Source organism: Podarcis gaigeae (assembly GCF_964106915.1).
Source record: "Podarcis gaigeae genome assembly, chromosome: Z".
Classification (NCBI taxonomy): domain Eukaryota; kingdom Metazoa; phylum Chordata; class Lepidosauria; order Squamata; family Lacertidae; genus Podarcis; species Podarcis gaigeae.
This window is the reverse complement of record NC_139691.1, coordinates 32,122,752-32,149,346: the sequence shown is the minus strand read 5'-3', so window position 1 is coordinate 32,149,346 and position 26,595 is coordinate 32,122,752. Positions and strand designations below refer to the sequence as shown.

At 43.8% G+C, this 26,595-nt stretch overlaps 1 protein-coding gene across 4 annotated transcripts in view; it reads left to right on the top strand.

Moving 5' to 3' along the window:
- Positions 1-35: 35 nt before the first annotated feature.
- F8 (coagulation factor VIII) overlaps positions 36-26,595 on the top strand; it is an 81,403-nt gene continuing 54,843 nt past the window's right edge. The window contains exons 1-4 of one of the 4 annotated variants that reach the window (XM_083722001.1): positions 36-420; positions 18,072-18,172; positions 21,466-21,588; positions 24,671-24,883. In XM_083722001.1, the coding sequence (XP_083578127.1) occupies positions 287-420; positions 18,072-18,172; positions 21,466-21,588; positions 24,671-24,883 (571 nt within the window). In that variant the 5' untranslated portion in view covers positions 36-286. Of the gene's footprint in view, positions 421-13,755; positions 13,777-14,384; positions 14,484-14,601; positions 14,955-18,071; positions 18,173-21,465; positions 21,589-24,670; positions 24,884-26,595 lie in introns of those variants that run through there. The other 3 variants (XM_083722003.1, XM_083722004.1, XM_083722002.1) reach the window with 3 other exon arrangements.

Genomic DNA, 26,595 nt, shown 5'->3' with positions numbered 1-26,595 from the left:
GCTTTTCCCCTCTCCATCCTGTTGCTCTCCACCCAGTGTTGCTCACTCACACATCCCAGCACACTGAAAGTCTGAGTGCGTGACCGTGATTCCCTATCCGGTCGCATATTGAAAACTTGTTAGAGCTTCGCCCAAACCTGTAGTTGCTCCGTCGCCTGCCTTCACTTCCCTCGTTGAGGATGGCGCTTGCTAAATAGGTCAGGCAACCATCACCTACCTCCTCCTAGATTTCTCCTTGAATCGGAACTGCCTTTGCCTCTGGAGTCTCTTCGACACACACTAGACCATGCAGAGGCTGCCCTTGTGCAGCTGCATCGTCATCCTGTGGTGCCTCTTTGAGCAGAGCATTGGCATCACCAGAAGATATTACATCGGAGCAGTGGAGACAGACTGGGACTATGTGCCTGGCAGCCAGAAGGGGTAAAGATAGTCCATTTGTCATCCGTAGTTGCTTCCCTGTTTCTTTATGTTTATATGCTGTGGTGATGTTGGCTGTGTATGTACTATACCTTCAGAGCACATTCAACACTCACCCACCCCCCATATACACAAAAAAAGAATCCTGGGAACTGACCTTTCCCAGAACTACAATTCTCAATGCCCTTAAACTACAGTTCCCAGGATTCTGTGGGTGCTTTGAATGTCTTTTAAAGTTATGGTGCTTATCTAGCTATTGCAAAGGGATTTTAGACTCTGGGCTTAGTGGCCTTACTGTGCAGTGCAGAGCTTTCCACATTTTGCATGTTGGTGACACACTTTTTAGATGTGCATCATTTCGCGACACAATAGTTCAGTTTTACTAGCAAACCGGAGATTAAACTAACCCCTTTCCATTCCTGGGAGGAGCATGAGGAGCGTTCGCATGACACCATTACACACTGCAGCCGACACACAAGCATGTCGTGACACACAGGTTGGAAAGCTCTGGTGTAGGTGCTCTTTAGATGGCAATGTCTGTCCCCTTCAAAATGTGAGAAGCCATTCCTGCTGCATGGAGGGTGTGTGTGTTTTTGTTCATTCAGCTGCATGGGACCCTGGACCTCTGCCCCAGAGCTCTGCTCTGATGGCAGCAACAGGGTAGATGTGCAGGGTCTCTGTCTGTATCTAAATTTGCCAGCTCAGTTTTCCTATGATTTTGCTAGTAGCATTTTGCTGGCCTGACAAGTGAAGCCTCATTCTGGCAGGCAGTCCCTGGCATCACTCGTTAAAACGGTCAAGCGGAACCTGTGGCCTTCCAGGTGTTGCTGGATTCCAGTTCCCGCCATTTCAGCCTGTCAGGTATTATTTTTTAGCCTTGGGTTGCCACATTTCTTAAGTAGCTTGGCCTGAACCTTTAAGAGCAGCTTAACACACATAATGTTAGCAGGTGCAGTCCTCCCCCCATTATTTCCCCCCATGCAATGAAAGGTTGCATGCAATGTCTGTTTGTCAGGATTCTGTTCAAAGTAGAGGAGTGGTGTCAGCAAATTTTTTTTGGCAATCCTGTAGTCTGTGAATTCTGTAAGGTAGTTCAAGCAGTGCCTTTGAGAACTAATGGCATATGCAAGACTGGCTGTGGGGCAGACAGGGCACGGGGGTGGGCGGATCTGAAGAAGAACTAAACTGGATCATCAAAGGATTCAGCTCTGGAACCCATACGTTGGGGAGTGTATATATTGTGTTACAGTGGACGCTTGGGTTGCGAACGTGATCTGTGCGGGAGGCACGTTCGTAACCTGCAGTGTTCGCAACCCGCAGCGCCGTGTCTGCGCACACGTGGGTTGCGATTTAGCGCATGCATGAGCGCCGAAACTTGGAAGTAACCCGTTCCGGTACTTCCGGTTTCGGCGCAGTGCACAACCCGAAAATGCACAACCTGAAGCGTCTGTAACCCGAGGCATGACTGTATTACATTGTGATGAAAATTTCAGCACTGTGAGAATCTTAGTTTTCTTTTAAAAAAAAAGAAAAAGAAGAAAGTTTCTAGCTCTCACAGGTGTGGAGATAAGCAGGAAAGTGTGAAAGCAAAGCTGGGGGAGAAGAAAAATAGGCTCTCTGGTGCTCACAATTAGCAGTAAAAGAAATGACAGAAGAGAGGCAAACATATACAAATTTGATTATATTTGCATAATTTATGGGATTATCATCTGATTAAAGAAATGCATCCTATACATGTCTACTCAGAAGAGTTCAGTGGGACTACTCAGTGTGTTCAGTGGGACTTTCTTGCAGGTACGGTGAGTGAGTGAGTGAGTATAACTTCACTTACCTAGAAATAGGTTCAATTAAATTCAACAGGACTTGCTTCTCAGTAGAAGCAGCTATGTGTGTTTCAGACTGCTTATTTTATAGCAAAACAATAGTTTTGAAGAGAGAGAAAAACATACTTGGGCGGTGCTTGTACTATTGCAGTAGGCATGGTCAGAATAAAGCATTTCCTCCTCCGAAATGAAAATGAAGGGACAATGCCTCTTCTAAGGTGACACCCATATCTGAAATTTAGTTAATTTATATCCCACCTTTCCTCCATGGAGCACAAAGTGGCATATAAGGTTCTCCTGCCACCCCATTATTTTCCTCACAACAACCCTGTCAGGTAGGTTCAGCTGAGGCAACGTAACTGGCTCAAAGTCACCCAGTGAGCTTCATGGCTAAATGGGGTTTTGAATCCTGGTCTCCCAGGTCCTAGACCAACACTCTAATTATTACACCACACTGGCTTCTTAAACTTTATAAACATACTCATTTCTTACATTCAGTAAGTCTGCAGCTTGTGCGCATTTAACTTGTGTGCATTAAGCTTAACAATTAAAAAAAGGAATGGGGTTGGAAAGGGGCGGGATTCTGGAAAAAAATACCTTGGCAATCCCACCCACTGTTGAACCCTATGGGTTTTGTCTATGGTGGAATCTACACACATATTAAAAATGCTGTGAAAATGCCTTCTTTTAAAAAGTTTTGAAAAATACATTGAATTTTGCATAGTTCACTGTCGTCCTCTAGTGCAGTGTTTCCCAACCTTGTGCCTCCAGATGTTTTTGGCCTACAACTCCCATCATCCCTAGCTAGCAAGACCAGTGGTCAGGGATGATGGGAGTTGTAGGCCAAAAACATCTGGAGGCACAAGGTTGGGAAACACTGCTCTAGTGTCACATTTTTATATTGGACTTTACAACACATTTTAAAAACGTTGTATTTGCAGCTGTATAGCTGAATCCTATGTGTGATTTTGTCTTTAGGTGTGATCCTAAGAACATAACCGAGCTTACGTTGTAACCCAGCCTACTATATTCATGTTTAAAAACCACATTGGCATTAAAATGAACAGTATGGTTAATTGTGGGTGCCTGATTCATACAGGTCTCATAATGTTGCTGTTTTTGGCACAGAACATAGACATATATTTATTTAACACATTTTGTGCTGCTGGAAAGGCTTTCAGAGGCTTATACAGATCAGTAAGAAAATCCATGCCCTCAGGCTTACTGTCCTGGCTCTTATCCCAAATGCTATCACAGAGACTCTTAAGTGTGAATAAGAAAGAAAGCTTGCAACATTACAGATCAGCCTATAGGAGAGATTTCCTAAGGCATGACTGGAGAGTTCAGAAACAGCATCAGGTGTCAGAGATGGGAAGTGAGCAAGGCCGGCCCACCCATTAAGGAAGGTGAGGTGACTGCCTCAGGTGGCAGAATCCACAGGGGCAGCAGATCCTGATGTCGCCCTTTCTTCCCTGGTGGGGAGGTGGTGCCATTTTGTGTCTCTCGTCAGGTGCTTAAATGTATCAAGAGCTTCTAAGATATCTCGACAAACAATCACAACACTCCCGGCATTAAAAAGGCGAGACGTGGCTTGTTTACTCGTGGGACTCTTTCTTACTGCAAGTCTGATGCATCTGGAGGTTTCTCTGAGAGGTGTGGGCCTGTTCCCGGTAGCTGAGGTGGTATTGGGTTCTCAGCAATGAGATGGAGTTCAGAGAGCCAGTGTGACTGCCTCTCCGTCCCCAACCTCTAAAGGCAAAATAACAGGGTCTCTGTCATCCCTCTTGGGCTACTCCTTCTATATCCTACTCTTCTTCCTCATGTTGCAGCAGCTACTGCCTCAGTTCTGAAACAGGCAGGGCCACAGGACTCATGACACTTACAATATTCATTTAAAGCACATGACTTCCCCCAAAGAATCCTGGGAACTTTAGTGCTATCCTGGGGGACTAAAGGTGCTGGAAATTGTCACTTAGTGATGCATAAGCTACAGTTCCCCAGGATTCTTTGGGAGCAGTCATGTGCTTTAAATGCACTTCAAATATATGGCGTGTATGGTTCCCTTTTATTACATACACAGCCCAAGAAGACAACAAGAATCTGCCAACAGCATATGAATCAATATGGCTAACCTGATTAATAAGCACCCACCCACCCTACTCACACATGAAAACTAAGTTCACCACAGCCAATCACAAGCAAACAACCACACCCTAGGCCAACCCCAACCTTTCTCACCACCAGAGAAACACAAGTGAATAGTGAGGAGAACCTGCACAAGCGACACTGACACAAAACCCCACACATACACTAAGTAGAATAGAAGCATTGCCACCTGACCCCACCCCACTCACCATTCCCCCCTCCACCTCTTTCCCCCTTTTACAGTGGTACCTCAGGTTACAGACGCTTCAGGTTACAGACTCCACTAACCCAGAAATAGTACCTCGGGTTGAGAACTTTGCTTCAGGATGAGAACAGAAATTGTGCAGCGGCGGCAGCGGGAGGCCGCATTAGCTAAAGTGGTACCTCAGGTTAAGAACAGTTTCAGGTTAAGAACGGACCTCCAGAATGAATTAATTTCTTAACCCGAGGTACCACTGTATTCCGAATGTAACACTAATGTCTCAACAAATGAAACTGATCTGTAGAAAATGAAACTTGGGGAAAAAATACATTGCACATACAGTTGTAAACCAATAAATCTTTAATAAAAATATGTTTTTAAAAAAATACATGACACAGAAGGAAAAGGGATTGGGAGGGGGGCAAGGAAAAGCAAAGTCAAGGTGCTTCTAGATAGCCAGTTTTGTGCAAGCAGTTCAAGTGCATGGCAGAACTTTAGATTTGTTCATTTTTAAGGGAAGTGAAGCTCTTTGTAACCCTTGCATGACAACCCTTTTTTTTCTGGGGGGGAAAACAGTCACCCTGGAAGTTCATTTCAGTGTGGGATGAACAAATGACTAACAGAAAGATGTGTGAATGACACCCTGCAAGCAAAGCAGGATGAATGCTCACCATTGTATAACTGACCCTTAAACAAAGCAGAATACAGTACACACTAAGTAAAAGTGGGGCATAATTTAACCTCTGTGTAAGCTTTGTGCAAATCAGGATGAATGCTTAATACACAAGTTCTTTAAAGCTACAATTCATATACAGTGGTACCTTGGGTTAAGCACTTAATTCGTTCCGGAGGTCCGTTCTTAACCTGAAACTGTTCTTAACCTGAAGCACCACTTTAGCTAATGGGGCCTCCTGCTGCCGCCGCGCTGCTGGAACACGATTTCTGTTCTTATCCTGAAGCAAAGTTCTTAACCTGAAGCACTATTTCTGGGTTAGCGGAGTCTGTAACCTGAAGCGTATGTAACCTGAAGCATATGTAACCTGAGGTACCACTGTAAAGGCCAGATGGAATTGTGACAGACAGATCAGATAGACTGGTGGAACAGCTGCCGCTAGGGATTTTGGTAATTTAGGGACTGAAAAAGGCACCTGGTCTCTCAACAGGTACAAAAACAGCCCAGTTTTGTTTTTCTCTCTCTGCACTGTAGCCAGATGGTATAGAGTCTATGCAAGGTATGAGGGAAGAATTGGATTCAGTTCCCATTTAAAGACAAGCCCACCTAAGCAATATGAGAACCAAAGTACAGCCATGTTTCAAAATTTCCCAAATTTTCAAAACTTTTCCAAATTTTGCAGTGCAGTTCTTCAGCAAAGCAATGTGCAGAAAAATGCATTTATTGCGGGTAAGGTCTGCATAACAAAAATTATTAGGAAAAACGACATAAAAAATTGCATTGCATGCTTTGTGAAAAATGAGTATACTAGGCAAAATTGCAAACAAATGCGTGCATTAGAAGAAATGTACACTAAAATGCTGGTGAATTTTTGTGAGGGCTTTTAATTTGTTTCAAACTGACGTGGAAATGTGGAGAACTAAAGACTGGAAAAATGAGAAATGGATATGGACGGCTTTGCTCACACTTGTTCTATTCTTTCCCTACCACATTGACGTGCACTGCTCAAAGGCCTCCTCATGTGCAGCCAGGGGTGCCAACTTGAATAAAATATGGGGGGGGGGGTGTAAGCCCCACCCCACATCAATCACACAAACATGATGTGACACACATTTGAATGGCAATGCTCATCAACTTTGGAGGGACCCAGCCCCCTCAAATACTTTATTGGGGGGGGGGTGAAGCCTGAAGACCCCTTAGCCTCTAGGAGTGGGCTCCTGTGTGCATGGTACAGTTGCTCCTTGTCCTTGTGAGAAGAGGGAGGGGAATGAACTGCTTTGTCATTGAGCTTGAAAGTTCCAGCTCCTACTTCCTAGGCAAGGAGGGCCAGGCTGTGATGGGAAACTTCAATACAATGGCAGGGCCTGTTTATTTTGGCATCTCAAGAGAAACTTTACAGACCAAATGTGCCTAATGACTCTGAGCGTTCCAGGCAAAGAATTTGTCATGTTATCTCTGTGCCGTAGCTAAGAGTCCCCACCCAAAAAGCTAGGGCTGACATCCCGGGAAGTAGGAAAACTCTCGATGAAACAGCTTTGGGATTTTTTCCTCCCTTGATCTAAGCATCTTTTTGGTGTTTGATTCTGAGAGCTCTTATCGCATTCCCTTCTGCTTTGTCTTTTTGTTTGGGATGCTGATGGCAGCGCAGCTGAACCAAGATCATTGGTAGATTTTCAAGTAAGGCAGTTTTCCCTGAAGGGCTGGACTCTCAGTTTGGTTAGAGCTGTGCTTTGGTGGGAGCAGCACTGTTTGTATCATGCAAAATTAGACTTGATATCCACAGTTCCACTTGCTTGTTTTCCCAGTTGCTCCTAAATTCCGGATTTCCTTGGCCAGCCTGAGTCACCCCAAAAGGAATATGATCAGCAACCTTTCTGGCCTGCCAAGTCCATTCTCCGCAGGTCAACACTTCTTGTCCTCTAATGGATGCTCAGTGTGAGCCTCCAAACATTGCAGATAACACTGGTGATAAGACAGTAATAACAGGGTTTCATTATCTGTTTTCCCTCATAGTGCGACTCTTTTTTTCCTTACATAAACATGTTGGCTCTGTGGGAAAGCATGTGCCAATTATGATCCTTTTCCGTCAACAGAGAAACTTAAAAAAATTAAAAAAGTAATTGGACAAAGATACTTGCAATAGATGTTGTTGTCTTTGACTTCAAAGACAACAAAGCACAGCAGCAACCAGTAAGGAAGGAGGGAAAATCTGATTAAGTTTGCAACTAAAGGTGAATATGCCTAATTCACACTTTCTAAAGCAATATGCATTTTTAAAAATAAAATGATGTGCTGTTGGTACAGTGGTGCCTTGGTTCTCAAACTTAATCTGTTCTGGAAGTCCGTTCCAAAAACAAAGCATTCCAAAATCAAGGAGTGCTTTCCCATAGAAAGCAATGCAAAACGGATTTATCTGTTTCAGACTTTTAAAAACAACCCTTAATACAGCAATTTAACATGAATTTTACTATCTAACGAGACCATTGATCCATAAAATGAAAGCAATAAACAATGTACTGTACTATAAAATAAATAAGACAGCATTGTAGATGATAAAATTTAAAATTATTATTTTTTCTTATCTGCACTTATGATAGTCATTGTTTGGATGGGGGGCTTTTATCCATTTCCACAGCCACACAATCAATCAATCAATCAATCAATCAGTAGCTGCACTGGGTTTCACACCGTCACAAAAACAAATTAACCGAAAAAGTCTCAAAAACACAAAATAAAAAGCAAAAACAAAAGCACCAAACTTAATCCATTCTGGAAGTCTATTTGACTTCCAAAATGTTTGAAAACCAAGGCACAACTTCTGATTGGTGGAGGCGCCCTGGAAACAATAGCTAACAGCTGCATCAGACGTTAAACTTCCAAAAAACATTCAAAAACTGGAACACTTTTCGGCGTTTGGGAACCACAGCATTTGAGAACCAAGGTACCACTGTATTTAACTCCTGAGAAGCTATTTAGAATGCACAAAAATATCAAAAATACTTGTTGGAAATGTAAAGAACATGAAGGGACATTTTACCATGCTTAGTGGACATATAAAAAAGAAGAAAAATGGATACAAATATATTTTGATATGGAGAATTTTGAAGATGAACTTTCAACTGAAACCAGAATTCTTCCTGCTGGGACTTATGGATATACAGTTAGAAAATGGCTATGAAATTTTGTCCCAATATATGATTACAGCAGCAATACTGTATAATATAGATATAGATATAGAAAAACTCACTGTTACCAACAATGGAGGAATGGTTATTATAATTATCGGACTTAGTGAAATTGATGTGCTGAATCAGAGAACAGTCATTGTTAACACTTACAAAAGATTGAAAACCTCTCTTAGACATTTTGTGTGAAAAAGACAAAGAAATAATGACATTTGGCTTTGAAAGCTAAAGATAATGTTGCTTTATAGAGAGTAGTTGTGCTGTGTGCTATATTGGAGTAGATGACTTGAATAATGTTTTTCAATAGCTGACAAATGAAGAATAAGAAGTTCTTTAGTTTCTTATTTCTCTCTTTTAATTCTATATTTCTCTGTTTCTGTCTCTCTCTTCTCCCTTATTTTTCTCTGGATTTAATTTTAGTTGGGATAAAAAATGATATTTGTATCTCTATAAAATCTAATAACATTTATTTAACCAAAAACAAAACAATATGCAATCCAAGCACATTTTGAAATGTAATTTCCTAACCTAGTAATGTGCACATTACACATACACACAACACACATACAAGGTTAAAGTATGCATATATATTAGTAGGAAATGACATGCAAAAATGTATTAGGGAATTTTATTTTATTTTTACAGAAAAGTATATATTAGGCAGAATTGCATACAATATTGTGTGCTTTAGGATAAATTCACACTAAAATGAAATTATGTTAATGAGGCTTTTTAAAAAAGCAAACTGATATGGAAATGTGGAGCACAAAAAAAGAAAAAAAAAGAAATGTGGAGCACTGAATTTAAGATTGGAAAAATAAGATCAGGTTTCAAATGCCCACTAAGCCATCTGCGGTGAACCCCCTCTTAACTACTGGCTAATTTTTGCTTTTTTTGAGAAGAAAACTCTGGTACCTGGAGACTTAGGGAAGTTAAAAAGGGAAAAAATTATTTTACAGAACAAAGTTGGTAAAACAAAAGATGTGTCAGGAGATAGAATACTTTCAGAAAACAGTAAACTATAAAATTGGTGAATTCACTTGATGTTACAGGTCCCTAAACAAGGTGGTAATTGCACAGCTTATTTTCAGTTACTTTACCTCAGTTCATTAAACTTAATTGCATAGTTGTTACCGCTTAATACTTTGGTTCTTAAACAAGGTGGTACTTTCTGTCAGATTCCCAGCCTTCTATAAATGAGGCTTCCCTAGTAGTATTACAGAGCCACGGGGTCACCACATTCTTCCAACTGGTTTGGGATGATTTTCTTTCCAGAAGATCACTTTCCTTCTGGCTGAAATGAGACCCAAGTAGGGTTTTCTCTTGTCTGTATACTTGTACAAAGACACTAATCACTGTCTTTCAAACTAAGCTCAGAGACTTCCTTCTCTGGCTACAGATATTTTCCTCAGAGTGGATTTTGCGCATACACTCTGCTGAACACTAGCTGAACACCAGAACTAACTCTTTCAACTCTTTTCTCTTTTCCCCTCCCAATTTGCTGTCTCCACCCTCTACTCTGGCTAGCTGTACGTGCAGCCAATCGGAGTAAAACTAAAGCTCAGCGCATTGGCGCACTGTATCACCAAACTCTAGTTTTTTCCACATTCCCCACCTTTTAAGATCATTGCAAAATGGGAGGTTATCTCAAACCTCTCCCAAGCAATGGGTGAGCATACAGGTACCAGACCATTTTGCACATTTTCAAAATTGCAGTTATTTCAAAAATCACACATTGCAATATCAGTTTCCATTATTAACACCAGCAATTCAAGGCAAATCTCCGTGTTCTTGTCGTTTACCCTTGGTCCACACAAAATCCTCCCCCCCCCCCCGCGCAAACACGTCTACCCCGAGTGTCAACAACCTCAGCTTTGCTGCTGACCCCAGAACCAGGACCACAGCTTGCCTGAATTTGGGAAGGACAAAAGGGTTCTAGGAGCCTGTCAAGAGTCCTGGAGCTTCATTTTCAGAAGCAGATGCCTCGCTTAGATGGAGCATGGGATTGAGAGCGGTGCTGGCTGTTTCTCTGCACATGGTGCCAGAGCTGATGTGGTGCAAAATTGATAAGATTCATTTGGGCACGCCAAATTGTTCTCACAGAGGAGTCCATTTTGTGAAAGATTACAGTGTGTGTCCATGTCGTCTGGCTTCAGGAGGGTGGAGTGAGGGCTCTGGGTTGGGCCAGAGCCCTAGCACTACCTCGCCCAAGCTGGAAACCTAGTAAGTGCTTGCCCATATTTGGAAAAGAGGGAAGGCTAGAGCCCTGGCTCTTCCTTCTCAGATAAGATCCGTAACTGAGAAGATCCATTTCTGAGTGACAAATCATTGGCCTCAAATGATTACCAAAGTCGATCCATATTATCTGTCTTGCGCAGGAATGAATAAATGGAGAATGGCTTTCCTTCACTCTGCATTTATTTATTTACTTCCCTGTGCCACAAAGCTGCTGCTTATCCCATGGGAAAAAAGACCGATTATTTACTTCTGAGTTAAAAATAATAATAAACATTGCCCAATTATTTAAACCTTGTTCCTCCCTTTTCCTCTTCTGTGTTTCTGTGTACGCATTTGTGTGTCTGTGTCTTCCACGTGTCTAATAGGGAACATTCTCTTTCATTTGATATCTATGCTACTAATTACTTCTACAGCTTGAATTTTAGAGAATGTATGCTAATTAAAAATTTAAAAATCTGTACTTTAAAATAGGAGTGGTAACAATATGTTACAGGTAAGTAAATATTTATAAGTTTAGGACCTCTAAGTGATAGCAGTTGCCTGGACATTACCCCTACCGCCCATAGACAGTTGCATCCTTATTTCAGACATCATGCTACATTGCGGTGTTTAGCCGGTGACATATCACGATGTCGAGGTGGCTCAAAATCGGACTTTGCACAGGGCGCCATTTTGTAAACAATTTCCAAGTGCCGTCCATTTTGTGTGTCTTTGGAGAGGGCGGTGCAAGTTCCTTGAAATGATGCCAGATCCTGAAACTGCCTTCCCCAAGCCGGAAGCCTAGTAAATGCTTGCCCATCTTTGGAAAGGAGGGACGGGCTCTAAAACCTTGCCTAGAGCGTGCGCAGTTTTCACACACACACACACGCAGCCGGAAAAACCTCGCATGATTGCATCTTTGAACAAGTGTCTCTACGCCTGTCTCTGTGCTGGGAAAGCACAGCGCTTGGCACTGTAAGCTTTTTCTGCTCACCTTTGCAAAGCTCCACATGTTTCTGACCAATCCTGCCTATAGCCAGCAAACTGCCCCCCCCCCCCGCTTAGAAACCGTCCTGGGGTTATTTACTTCTGAGTTGAAGATAATAAATATTGCCCTGTTGTTTAAGACTCTTTCTTCCCTGTGTCTCCCATGTATCTATTAGGGACCATTTTCACACCTTTCCGTTGATATCTATGTTACTGATTACTTCTGCCGTTTTAATGTGAGAGAGAGGGGTTTAATTTTAAAATGATCTCTACTATAAAATAACAGTGGTAACAATACGTTAAAGGCAAGTAAATATAAGTGTCAGACCTCTAAGTAGTAGCCGTTGTCAGGACATAACCCATTTGCCTCTACATAATTCCATCCTTATTTCAGACATGGTTCTATATTGGTATATCACAATGTTTTGGTTTTTTAAAAATAATTTTTATTAACTGGCCAATCACATCAAATTAAATCACATCGCATAAATTCCAAATTACAAAACCAAATTTTTAAATTTTGTTGGGGGAACCCATACTTCAAGATCCAAAGGGGGATTCAGATCATCTTCTTATTACTGCGTAAATGTCCAAATCAGTCCCAATCAGTCCAGACAAAGTTCATAATTCTATCCAGTCTTATCTTGGTGTTTCCACATCATATCTTGTTCATATAATTTCTCTTTTTCCTTTACGATCTCTTCTGTTAGTCTCCTTAAGCCGATAGCAAGTATAATAATCCTGTGTGGATTTCCCGTATATCACAATGTTTAGCTGGTGACAAATCACGATGCTGATAACCAGACATCGTCCAGCCCTGTTGCCGCCCCTTTCCTTTGTGACCTATGTTTATTTAGGATGCTTCTTTCAGTCCGCCAACTCCCATGAGCACAGAACCTCATTTATGATATAATAAATTGCATGCAGCACCTGGGGTTTTTTTTTTTGCTTCTTGAGGTACTTAACGCTGTTTCGAGTCCATTAGTGCTATTCTCATTTTTACATAGAGCCATGGTATTCAATTCATCCAAAAGTCTGAGGTGGTGCAAAATTGAGAAAATCCACCTGGGGGCGCCAAGTGGTCTCATATAGGGTGCCATTTTGTAAACAATTTCAAAGTGCCGTCCATTTTATCTGGCTCCTGAGAGGGCAGAGCTCCTGGGTGCTGTCAGAGCCCTGGCACCACCTTCCCCAAGCCGGAAACCTTCCCCATCTTTGGGAAGAAGGGAAGGGCTCTAGGACCCTGTTGCCAGAGCCAGAGTTCTGGCAGTTCTCCTGCACAGTGCCCCTAATATTGAAGATCCATTTGGGGACGACGGAAACCTTATATGATTGCAACTTTGTGCAGGTGTCTCTGTGCCAGGAATAAATAAAAGGAGAGTTGGTTACCTCCACACTCCATTTATTTATTACTTAAGCCCTTTCTGCCTTGCCTCCCCAAACATGGGCATAGCCGGGGGGGGGGCAGTTCTCCCCATCAAGTAAATAAATAAAAATACTTAACTGAGGTTTTGCCCCCCTCCCAACATGAAGCCTGCTGCCCCTAACACTACACCTATGTCTTTAAAGCCCCATTTTTTCCTGCCCCCCCCCCCCGTTCTCAGCCAACCCCCAGCCCCCTTAGAAGCTGCCCTGGGCTTCTAAGTTAAAAATTACAATAATAAACCTTGTAGCATTATTTAAGATGTGTTCATTCCTTCTCCCCTTATGTGTGCAGTTCTGTATCTGTGTCTCCCACTTGTCTATTAGGGACCATTCTCTCACCTTTCCTTTGATATCGATGCTACTAATTATTTCTGTAGCTTGAATTTTACAGGAAGTGTGCTAATTAAAAAAACAATCTGTACTATAATAAATAACACTTTCAGACTTCTAATCAGTAGCAGTTGCCCGGACATTACCCCATTCACCTCTACATAGTTCTATCCTTATTTCAGACATCACTCCATATATTGCGGTGTTGACATATCACGATGTCGAGGTGGCCCAAAATCGGACTTTGCACAGGGCGCCATTTTGTAAACAATTTCCAACTGCCGTCCATTTTGTGTGCCTTTGGAGAGGGCGGTGCAAGTTCCTTGAAATGATGCCTGAACCTGGAACTGCCTTCCCCAAGCCGGAAGCCTAGTAAGTGCTTGCCCATCTTTGGGAAGGAGGGACGGGCCGTAGCTCTTCCTTCCCAGAGCTTGCAGTTTTCCTGCACAGCATGTATATTTAGCAAGTGAAATCTCCGGATATCTCCCAGCTCTACGTTTATGTAGGGTGGCCACTTCATTCTGTCAACCTCCATGCCTTTTCAAGGAGCAGGACCTCATTTATGAACCTCATTGCATGTATGACCCACTTTTCTTGGGGTGTGTGGTATTCTTCCTGGCGTACTTAATGCTGTTTCTAGTCCATTATTGTGATTATCATTGTTACACAGAGCTGTGTTATTACAGTCACTCAGAAATCCTAAATGCACCTCTAGCGATTGGAACCCTGGGACAAAAATGCATAATGCCTGTAACCCCCCCAACTGGTTCCCCTGCAAGATAGAGGGCTGCATACCCCACTTTGGGAAGGCAAGTGAGGGTTCCAGCAGTGTCCCAAAGCCCTCTGCCCCCCTTTCCCAAAGCCCTGTAAATGTTTGTTCAGCTTTGGGATGGACAGAAAGGGCTCTAGGACCCTGCAGAGCCGTGGAGCTTCCTTCCTAGAGCCAGGCGCCTTGCTTAGCTGCAGTGCAGGATCCGGCAGTTTTCCTGCACAGGGCACCCGAGCTGAGGTAGTATAAAATGAAAAGATTCATAATTGAGAAGATCCACTTGGAGACACCAAATATTGGCCTCGCACAGGTTTGTGCCATTTTATGAAAGATTACAAAGTCTGCCCGTTTTGTCTAGCTTTGAGAGGGCGGAGCTAGGGCCCTGGGAGTCCTGGCACCACCTTCCCAAAGCTGGTAAGTGCTTTCCCATCATTGGGAAGGAGGGAAGGGCTCTAGGACCCGCCAGAGCCCTGGATCTTCCTTCCCAGATCCAGAGCAGTGCCAGCAGTTTAGCATGCCAGCAGTTTTCTTGCACAGGGCACCAAGCCTGAGGTGGCAGAAAATCGAGAAGATCTGTTTGGGGGCAGAGACCCAGAATTTCCTTACAGAGCTGGAGCAGGGTGCTGAGCAGAGTTGGCACAAAATTGAGAAGATCCACTTGAGGAGAGCGCCCATACTTCCTGCCAGAGCGATGTCTGCAGTTTTCCTGCACATGGCGCCAAGCCTGAAGTACCCAAAAACTGAGAAGATCAATTTTGGGGTAACAAATACTGGAAGCCTAGTAAGTGGTTGCCCAGCTTTGGGATGGAGGGAAGGACCTGCAAGCTGATATGCTGCACAAGACTTACTGAAGGCTCTGATGTCCTTTCCCTATTTTTCTTTATTCCAAGAGGTCCAGACATTGGTGTCTCATGGGCTAGCTGGTGTATTTGCAGCCTGTACTTTCTGGGAATCACTAACTATCTTCTTGTTTCCCAGAGGGCAGTACACTTCCTCTTCCTAGACACCCGGTACAATCTCTGTTCAATAATTTCAAGTATGCAGGGAGCCTCCACAGTTACTTTGTTCCTCCTGGAGTGGGTGGCTGGGTGGGAAATGGAAGCAGTACGCATGCACATTCAGTTGCCAAAGGCATCCATGTCACCTAGGAGATTGCAGCCACAGAGATAAGAAAAATTAGTTGCCTGGTGAAGTCACTTCCTGGTTTGCATGGCAAAGCTGGGGTTTTTACAACAGAGTCCAGGGACAGAAGCACACAGCTTTATTGAGGGAGCACCTGGTGTTGCCGTTTTGCACTCTCTACAGTTTTATGCCTGCACTGCTGCTAGGAATTCCATATAATCCCTGTTTATATATTTTTAAACTCTCCAGATCTGTAAAACATTGGCTGGTTTCTCAGGCTGGCTTAGCTGTGAGCAGAGTTTGTGGGCTGATTTGTGACAGGCTCTGCCTTTCTTATAAACTCAATATTTTTGACAGAAGTCGATATTTTAGCTTTCTCTAATTTTGCACAGTGATTTCTTGTGTGTCTCTTTTCCTGGCAGTGAAAACAAATTAACTTTCCCATTTTATTTTGTTTGGTTTTTGGTGTCTCAAACCTTTCTTTTCCTGAAGGTTCGTGAGAATAACAACTCTCCCATGTCCCCTTTTATCTTGTCCAGAAAATCTGCTGCTTCCATCACTGTTTGCAGCTTTTTATCCCTCAAAAACCAAATAAAGTGTGAGGGGACATGTGTAAAGAACTGCTTCAGTTCTTCAAATGTCTGAACTGTACATCCCTCAACCCATCTATTTAAGGCTCTATCTAGGAGGCAACCTAACTGGGCATACATTTCACCAGTTTCCTTTTAATATCTCTAATTGTTTTTCTGCTCTGTTCAACAATGAGCCCAAATCATATCCTCACTCTTTCCTTAAAGAGTAAACAATCTGAGGTTTCTTTATTTCTCGTCTCTGAGTAAACCTCACTGAGACTGCCACATATCAGTGTATGCAAATATATTGTCCTGGCTTCATCTAGAACCTCCAAATCTTTACAAGTTCTCTTAGAACTAAACAAAAAAACCTTCCACGTCATCTCTTTTCTGATATTGTGGAAATTTATTTTGTTCCACTAAGGTAACTTCCCCGCTTCTCTGTGGTACTGGTAACTCTACCCTTCAGGTGCCTCTCTTGCGTTTTAAGATTGTACATTCCTTTTTCATGTTTCTCTTTATCCTGCTATAGTGACATTTTTGGCAAACTGAATCTGCTGTTCTCCTTGAAGCCGAGCTTGTTCTGCTTGAAGCTTGACTTTTCCTTTTTCTGCTTCTGTTTGAATTTTGGCAATTTCAAGTTTTGTTTTCCTAAATTCTAAATCCTGACTAGAACTTCCTCAGATGCTGCTCCTTCAGACTGAGCTTCTCCCAACTGTCCTCTTTCACTTCTAGAATTTTATGAGGGGGTGCCATTTTCTGACAGGGTTTTTCTCTCATAGAAATATAAAACACTTTATTCTACTTGCGGTTTTTTCATTTCATATCATGACGTTACCGTCAATGGTGGTGAACCCCCTTAACTACGGGCCAAGTTTTGCTTTTTTGAAAAGAAAACCTCGAGACCTAGGGAAGTTAAAACAGGAAAAGGAGTTTATTTTACAGAACGAAGTTGGTAAGGGAAAAAAAAAAAAGATGTGTCAGGAGATAGAAGTCTTTCAGGAAACAATAAAGTATAAATAGGGTAAATTCAGTGGAAGTTAAACTTCTCCTATCTCCAATTCAGCTTCCCAGTTTCTCTTTATGGGATTCTTCTCTTTCCAGAAGATCGCTCCCCCTCTGACTGAAATGAGACCTATGTCAAATGTTCTCTCACAGCTCTGTTTCTCCTGTCCCCAATTCAGCTTCGCAGTGTTCTGTTGTCCGTATACTGTTACAAAGACACTAGTCACCGATTTTCAGAATGAAAAACCCTTTTTACCGTTTTTTTTTTACAATTTAGCACCCTTGTGGAATTCCGCTGCACTGCATCACCAAACTCCAGCTTAACAGCTTTCTAACATGGTCACTGTGGGGAGGACTGGGAAAGTTGTAGAGAAACTGATTTAATTCTTTGTATAATTCTTTACAGTGGAAGATGTTGGTCAGCGTAGGGCTTTTTATATTGTCTTTATTTAAAAAAATTCTTGGGTTACTGTGTAAACAAAACAAAACAAAAACCAAACAAAAAAAGACCTGGACATTTTGCCAAATTTAAAAAATCCACCAGGACAAAAATTTTAATCCTGAAAAAGAGGGTGTGTCCTGGAAAAAGAGGACATGAAGCATCATTCCCTGTTAGGCAGTCATAGCTTCCCCCAAAGGAATCCGAGAAACTATTGTATGTTAAGGGTACTGAGAGTTGTTAGGAGACGCCTTATTCACCTTATGGAGATACAGTTTTTTCAGAGTGGTTTAACAATCAACCCGTCTTCCCAGGGAACTCTGGGAATGATAACACTGTGAGGTCTTTTAATAACTCTCAGCACCCATAACAAACTGCAGTTCCCAGGGTTATTTGAGGAAAGACATGATTGTTAAAGTGGTATGATATTGCTTTAAAAGAAGCCAGATGTGGCCACAGATAGAAATTGAGAACTTTTTTTTTCATTCAAGCAGGTTTTAAATACCCAGTTCCACTGCTGTTTTTAATTATTTTAATCGCTGCTTTTCACACTTACTTTTTCATTATTTGGGGGGGGGGGTTACTGTTGAGTGTTTATTTCCTATTGTTTTCCCTTTTTTTGTAAGTAGCTCTGGGTATTACTGGTGGAAGAGTTGGGCATAAATATAAATTATATAATCTGATAACTCAGAACTCAAAGCAAATACAGACAGTATAGATTATATCTGTTTAATTTAACTATGCCCCTTTCCTTTTCCAGGGTATTCTCCCCCACGCCAACCACTCAGTACAAGAAAGCCATATATCTGGAATACACAGATTCTACCTTCACACAAACAAAACCCAAGCCTGCTTGGATGGGTAAGCAAAATGATCTTTTTTGTAGAGAGAGGGACTGCTTGTTAAACCACTCTGGGAGTTGTAGGATAATAGGGGTCTCCTAACAACTCTAAGCATCCTTAACAAACTACAACTCCCAGGATTCTTTGGGAGAAACCATGACTTTTTAAACTGATATAATACTTTTTAAATGTACAGTGCAGATGGGGCCGGACAATGCATAAATTGGAATCAATTATTAATTCCCCAATTTAAATAAAGCACATAAAATGAGCATATGAGGAATCTCTTCTACACTCTCCAGTTGGAGGCATTGAATTCAATGGTGGGTGGAATTGCCAAAGGCTTTTTTCCCCTGGACACCCACACCCTTTCTTCCCCCAATTATTATTATTATTATTATTATTATTATTATTATTTTACCAAGCACATTAATGCTGAATTCATACAAGTTAAGTGAAGTGTTACTTGTATTATGGTGGTTTTTGACACATTCATTTTCTTGCAAGTTACTTTGTAGATCATTTAGTGAAGACGTGGGATATTTATGTTATAGCTGCATGTCTTTATTAAGTAGATTGCTTGCTAATTTAGCATAGAATGCTTGGCTTAGGTATCCCCAAAGGGAGCTACTGATTACAGGACAGGCAGTGAAATGTATCTGTGAGTGAGATTGAGATCTGTGAGCTGGCTGTAGAGAATGTGCCCTCTCTTGGAGCTTGTTATCTGTTCCTTGTAGGAGTATCTCTTCCCACTACGTCAGCTCTGCTACCCACATATTTGCAAATACAGAAATGTCAAAAGTATTCAGGGCTGTTTCATTCTAAGCAGAATAAGTGCAAATGGGGTACTGCTTCACCAACCGCAGTCTGTGCTTAGCCCGCCTTTTCTGACTTAAACTAATTCGGGGCGTGGAGGTTTCCCCATTTGTTCCGATCTACTGCTAAAAAGAGGGCTTTCAATGGTAAGCAGCAGGGCAAGGCGAAACTCACTTGGACACTCGTGCCTAAAAAGTGTGGGTCCAGCAGAAAACCACTCGAACCTCTGTTTTCCAGGCACTACACAAGTGGAAGTGTGTACGAGCCTTCAGTAGGCTCATTGGCTCTGGCTCCACCTACGGTTTGTGTGCCCTGCCTTCTGTCTCACAAGTCCCAATGGGCACCAGCAGTGCTGTTTTTCTAGAAAAAGAGGTGCCTGAACTCACCATGAGCGCCTCCCTTATTCTCTTATAAAGTCTTCCATCAACTTTTGACAACTACCAGTTTGCATACAGGGCAAATAGATCCACGGAAGACGCTATCACTACTACTCTCCATGCTGCTCTGTTCCATCTGGAGCAGCCAGGGAGTTATGTGAGGCTGCTGTTTGTGGATTTTAGCTCTGCTTTTAACACTATCCTCCCCCATAGACTGGTGTCCAAGCTAGAGGCGATTGGACTCTCCAACTCCACCTGTCTCTGGGTTTTGGACTTTTTGTCAGAACGTTCTCAGAGGGTTAGAGTAGGGTCACATATGTCCACAGCCCTTAGCCTTAACACCGGCTCACCACAGGGTTGTGTGTTGAGTCCCCTGCTCTATACTCTCTATACGTATGATTGTACAGCCATTTATTCCAGCAACAAAATCATCAAGTTTGCTGATGACACTACGGTGGTGGGGCTCATTTCAGGAGGGGATGAGTCCGCCTATCGGGACGAGGTGGAGCGGCTTTGTGCTTGGTGTGGAGAGAACAATCTGGCTCTTAATACGACTAAGACCAAGGAATTGGTGGTGGATTACAGGGAAAAAAAGGCGGACATTCAGCCCTTGTATATCAACGGGGAACGGGTGGAGAGGGTGGCGGAATTCAGGTTTTTGGGAGTGACTATCGATCAGGGCATGACTTGGAGCGCAAATACCACTGCTCTGGTGAAGAAGGCCCAGCAGAGAATTTATTTCCTCAGACTTTTAAAGAAGAACAATCTGAGTGAGAGACTGCTGGTGTCCTTCTACCGAGGCTCCATAGAGAGCATTCTCACATACTGTATTTGTGCCTGGTTCTCCAGCTGTACAGCTAGGAAGAGGAAGGTGCTCCAGAAGGTCATAACCACAGCCCAAAGGATTATTGGTCATCCCCTCCCATCTTTGGAAGAACTGTACGGTTCCCGTTGTCTTAGGAAAGCAAACAATATCCTGCAGGATGCATCTCACCAGGGACACAGTCTGTTTGTACTACTGCCTTCTGGCAGGAGATACAGAAACATCAAGTCAAGGACAAATAGACTGAAAAATAGTTTCTATCCAAGAGCTGTGGCCTTCTTAAATGCAGTAACTCGATAGTGTGACCTGGGAGTTTGATGGGTGTGGGTGTGGGTGTGGCTGGAATGTGGTTTGTTTGGTTGTTGTTGTTGTGTTGCTTTTGTTGTTTTTAAGGGATGGCATCCAATTTCGTTGCACTTGTGTAATGACAATAAAGAATCTATCTATCTATCTACCTATCTTATAATGGCAATGGCGCCCACATGAGAGGTGCCAGAACTGAGTTCGTGGCAAGTTCTGGCTGGGGAGGAAAAAAAGCCCTGGCTCCATCTTCAAAGCTGACAGAGGCTGGTTCTTATTGCTCTGCCAACTCTGCCTCTGGAGTTATCAGAAAGCATAGGGTTGCCATACGCCTGGAATTTCCCGGACATAGCTGGAATATAGCAGTCAGAAATAGTGTCCAGACGGAAATAGCTGACATGCCTGGGAAAACCTGGATATATGGCATATTGGAAGTCTATAGTTTAGTGAATTTGCAAAAAAAGCAAAACAAAAAAACCTCAACTTTGGGCAAAACTAAACAAAAAAGCTCTACAACAACTTTTGTATCCGAATTTTCACTTTTTGAAATATAGCAACCCTAAGAAAGCTGTCCAGTGTCACCTCTCTGGGTGTTGTTGGCTGTTACATTAGCTTTCCTGTCCACCTCCTCCACCACCCAAATCATGGAGATGCCAACACAGGCATGAACAGACAGGGATGGTTCAACCTTGTCAGAGAAGTGCTAGGCTGCTTACCCAGTCTAAGGATCAGAACCGCTTGCTGCACTAGTTGTGCCTGCCCCTTTTGCTTATTACAGGCTTGAAGGGGTGGGGTGGGGGGCTATCATTTTTGGATCGACATCTTTACTTGTGCAGCTGTATATAGAGTACCTGCTGTGCCTTTGAACAGCATTTTGCCTATGTATCACATTGATCTGAGCATTGAACATTTTGGTAAAAACTGCAACCTGAGTTCAAATTCTTAATCAAGTGGGATCCAAGATTTTAAGGTTCCCATCCTCCTTCTCCCCTACAGGTCTTCTGGGCCCTACCATCCGAGCAGAAGTTCACGACAAGGTGGTCGTTACCTTTAAGAATCTGGCTTCCCGTCCTTTCAGCATCCACGCCATAGGGGTGTCCTACTGGAAAGCTTCAGAGGGTGAGTTTGATACACACAGAGCACCATGTCCATTCATATTGCACACCCCTTTAACAGAATTTGGTATGACCCACACATTCTAACACCTGATCCAAGGCTTCCCAATTAGCTTTGTGGCTGATCAGGGATTCAAACCTGTGTTTCTACAGCCATATCCAGATTGGGTTGGGTTTTTTTTTACAGATGTACAGTGGTGCCTCGCAAGACGAAATTAATTCGTTCCGCAAGTCTTTTCGTCTTGCGAGTTTTTCGTCTTGCGAAGCACGGTTTCCCATAGGAATGCATTAAAAATCAATTAATGCGTTCCTATGGAAACCGCCTTCAGACCAGGTCCGGGGACAGTCTGTCCCCCGACCTCTTCTGAAGGCCGGCGGGGGGCGAAAGTCTTTGTTTCCCCCCCCCCCGCCTGCCTTCCCAGGACAGCGGAGACTTCTCCGCTGTCCCGGGGCGATCTTAAAATCCTGGCAGGCGGCAGCGAAGCCTTCGCTGCCATCCCCCAGCATTTTAAAAGCCCCCGGGACAGCGGAGACTTCTCCGCTGTCCCGGGGCGATTTTAAAATGCTGGCGGGCGGCAGCGAAGCCTTTGCTGCCGCCCGCCAGCACTTTAAAAACCCCGGGACAGCGGAGGACTTCTCCGCTGTCCGGGGCGATTTTAAAATGCTGGCGGGCGGCAGCGAAACCTTCGCTGCTGTCCGCCAGCACTTTAAAAACCCCGGGACAGCGGAGGACTTCTCCGCTGTCCGGGGCGATTTTAAAATGCTGGCGGGCGGCAGCGAAGCCTTCGCTGCTGCCCGCCAGCATTTTTAAATCGCCCCGGACAGCGGAGAAGTCCTCCGCTGTCCGGGGCAATCTTAAAATGCTGGCGGGCGGCAGCGCTGCCGCCCGCCAGCATTTTAAAATCGCCCCGGGACAGCAGAGGAATTCTCTGCTGTCCCGGGGCGATTTAAAAGCCCCCGGGAAGGCAGGCAGGGGGGACAAAGACTTTTGCCCCCTGCCCGCCTTCAGAAGAGGTCCTGGACCTCTTCTGAAGGCCGGGGGGCGGGCAAAAGTCTTTGTCCCCCCTGCCTGCCTTCCCGGGAGAGCGGAGAAACGCAGCGCTGCGTTTCTCCGCTCTCCCGGGAAGGCAGGCATGGGGGAGCAAAGAGTTTTGCCCCCCGCCCGCCTTCAGAAGAGGTCCAGGACCTCTTCTGAAGGCGGGCGGGGGGCAAAAGTCTTTGCTCCCCCCCGCCTGCCTTCAAAAGCCGTCCGGGGGCTTTTAAATCGCCCCGGGACAACTGTCCCGGGGCAATTTAAAAGCCCCCGGGAAGGCAGGCAGGGGGGACAAAGACTTTTGCCCCCCGCCCGCCTTCAGAAGAGGTCCAGGACCTCTTCTGAAGGCGGGCGGGGGGCAAAAGTTTTTGCTCCCCCCCGCCTGCCTTCAAAAGCCATCCGGGATAGCGGGAAGCGCTTCCCTGCTATCCCGGACTGCTTTTAAAATGCTGGCGGTGGGGAGCAAAGCCTTTCGGCCCCCGCCGGCCTTCCTGGACCTCTTCTGAAGGCCGAAGGGGGGGGGAAGGCTTTGCCCCCCACGCTAGCATTTAAAAGAGGTCCCCGGAGATTTCCCTATGGGCTTTCTTCTTGCGAAGCAAGCCCATAGGGAAATTCGTTTTGCGAAGCGCCTCCAAAATGGAAAACCCTTTCGTCTAGCGGGTTTTTCGTCTTGCGAGGCGTTCGTCTTGCGGGGCACCACTGTATTCTGCAACATGTCATTGACGTAATGATTGATTCATTAGTGGTGCATTTATACTGGACCATCTAAACATCATTCCACTATTAGCTGATCTGCAATGCTTCCCCAGTGTTACTACATTATTGTAATGGGGAGGATTCTTGATCTAAATCACAACAAAAGTGGGATAACTCCCCACCTCCCACCACCATCCTGGAACATTTGTTGTGTAAAAAGCTACAGGATTTCAGCTGGAAATTACAGGAGGCTCACCAGTTGAAAACAAAGCAGTGTGACTGTCACAAAACTTTTGCAGTTGCAATCAGTGTTGTGGCAGGCACTCCAGTATTTGAAGAATGACAGACTCTGGGGGGTTCCAGTACTTATCCAAGCTTTGTTTTCCTTGGTCATTAGAGACTGTGGTGTCCTTAGGACATCTGGTTATATTTATGCATCTATACAACCTGAACATAGGATGGAGGAGCTCACAGCTTAGATACTCCAACAGATCTTGCTCTCCCATTAGGTTTCCAGGTGGATAACCAAAGCCATAACTTTGCATTCAGCACAGAGAGCAAGCCATGTCTCTCTATCCTCCAGAGTGGATGAAATAAAAACTAGCTCTTGGGCTGTTGTCCTCTTGCCTACAATATGACATGACCAGGTGAAAGGGGTGACCCTCTCCTAGAAGAGCATTGCCACCCAGTTGTCTCTGTGGCATCCCAAACCAATCCTATAACAGAATTGGAAGTAGGATCGGATATAATTGTCCCAATACCATAATGAGCACAGATCATCTTGAATACACAATACAAAGGACGTCTGGACAATCCCCAAGTCATGTTCAGATCCAGTGTGCTGACTCCTGTAGTGTGAAAATTAGACCTCAGTAAAAGGCTGTCATAAATAGGGAAGGGGGATAAATTCAGTTCAGTTCATATGTTAAGGCGAACCTACCTAATCCACGCTATACATGAACTGAAACAAAGCAGCCCTCTGAAATTCACTCTTTGCCAAATTTTGCAATGCAGTTTTCCAGCCAAGTAATGCATATACCAAAGTGTGCTTTAACATGTCAGTGAAATAATTTTTTTAAAAAATGTATTATAATATGGAGAATTGCTTTGCAAAAATAAGTACTCTAGGCAAAATCACATGCACATATGTATATATTGGGGGGGGGGAATCACACTAAAGTGCTGATGATTTTAATGGAGACTTTTTTAAAAAATTGCAAACTGATGGGGGAATGTAAACTTAAGATTGGAAAAATGAGAAACCAAAACTAAAAGATTCACCCATTCCTACCCTTAAAGGAAAGGATTGGCTCCAGCAACTGTAATGTTAACTGAAAGGTTGTTTATGTGTTTTCAGGGGCAGGTTATGATGATGCAAGCAGCAGGCCAGAGAAAGAAGACGATGCTGTGGAGCCTGGCCAGACTCAGACTTATGTGTGGGACATCTTAAAAGAGGAAGGTCCAACCGGGTCTGACCCACAGTGTTTGACTTATGCCTACTCCTCTCGTGTGGACAGTGTCAAGGATATCAACTCTGGCTTGATTGGGGCCCTGCTGGTTTGTCAGCCAGGTAAGACCAGGAGATGGAAGAGACCTACCCGTTTGTATCAGTTTTTCTGAAATACTTGCAGACATTTCACAGATGTTTATTCAACACATTTCTATAGCACTTAGTTATTCGCATTTCTAAGTAGCATACATAAAAGCAACTTACAGAAAATGGGACAATCAAATACTAAATATGTATAATAAGCCAAAGACTTACTTAAAATGCCTGCTGGAACAAAAATGTCTTAGTCGTGTGCCTAAAGTTCAACCAGGAGGGTATCTGCCTAATCTCAGGTGGGAGGGAGTTCCACAGGCTTGGGCCACTACACTGAGTGCACGGCTTCTAGTAGCTACAAGCTGTGCATCTGAGCCATGGAGGACCACACCAGCTGAGACTCCCCAAAATATCTCAGTGATCAGGTCAGGATATAAGGGATCAGGTGGTCTTTCAGATATCTTGGACTCATGTTGTAAAGGGCCTTACTAGCCCTTGTCTCTGCAGCCTTTACAACACCCCTAAAACATAGGCCAGTATTATTATCTATATTGTTCAGAATTAGGTACAGGGCAATGAAGCTGAGAAATAGTGGCTTGCTTCATGCCAACCAATAAGTTCGTGGCTGGGATGAGATTAGTACCCAACATTGTCCAACTCATTGCTCCATGTGCTAAACAAATGTGCTATCTGGAAGACGGGAAGGAGGGGGAGGGAGAAGAAAATATCTGAGACAATGGAGAGAGTTAAAGCAACATTTCAAGAGTCCTGTTTTGTTCCGTTCTGGAAGCTACTCATTTCCTATAACACAAGGAAGGGAATTATTTTTATTGGCCAGCTGTGAGTAGAACATGGGAGCTCTTGGGAGGTGCCAGCAGTGGAAGTTTCTGAAGTGCAAATGCTTTTCATGATAACCAACCTTTGCCAAACCACTTCTAAAACTACACTACAAAAGTATGTTTTTGACCAGTGCAGGCATCATGGCTTCAGTACCAAGCCAGTTTGTGTTTTTTTAAACTCGCACCCCAGTACTTTGCTTAAACTCCAGCCAGTTGAAGAGTTCTGTTGACTAGCAGCCAGCTGCAGTTCTATTTAGCTCATGAACAGGACTTGTAAACAGGGACATTTGTATGGCATTTAGCAGGGGTGTTTGAGGGGAAGGCTCAGGTATACGTACGACCAAGAGACATGGAAAGCGAGGGATGTGCTGCAGTGACCTTCCAACACGCTTTTCTTCCTGCCTGAGAATGTGCAAAACTACACCTGCAGCAAGTGCCTTGCTGGGAGAGACACTATAGCAATTTGAGGCCCACCTATCCACCTATCCTTTGAGCTACTGGGAAAGATGAGGAATTTATTGACAGAGCAGAGTGTACTGTCCTGGAATAGCAGTGGAGGAAGATTGCAGATTACAGGAGACAAACCCCTGGAGGAACATGACACATAGAAGCAGGACTGTCAAGAGCCATGCTGTGTCAGTGGAGCTGCAAAATGGATTCCATGCCCCCACTTCAGACACCAATTCTGGGCCAAAGGAACAAGGACAGCAGTTGCAGACCTCAGACCAAAGTGGCTTTGGAAGGTGCAATATACAGAACAATCCTTGCCACTCCCAAGAGGAAGCGGTGGTAGGTGACTCCCTACAGAGGAGTCTGCAGCAGTGTGCAGAGGAAACAGGATGTCCCAGGAAGATTGCTGTCTTCCAGGTGCAAAGATTCACAATGTGACAAAGAAGTTGC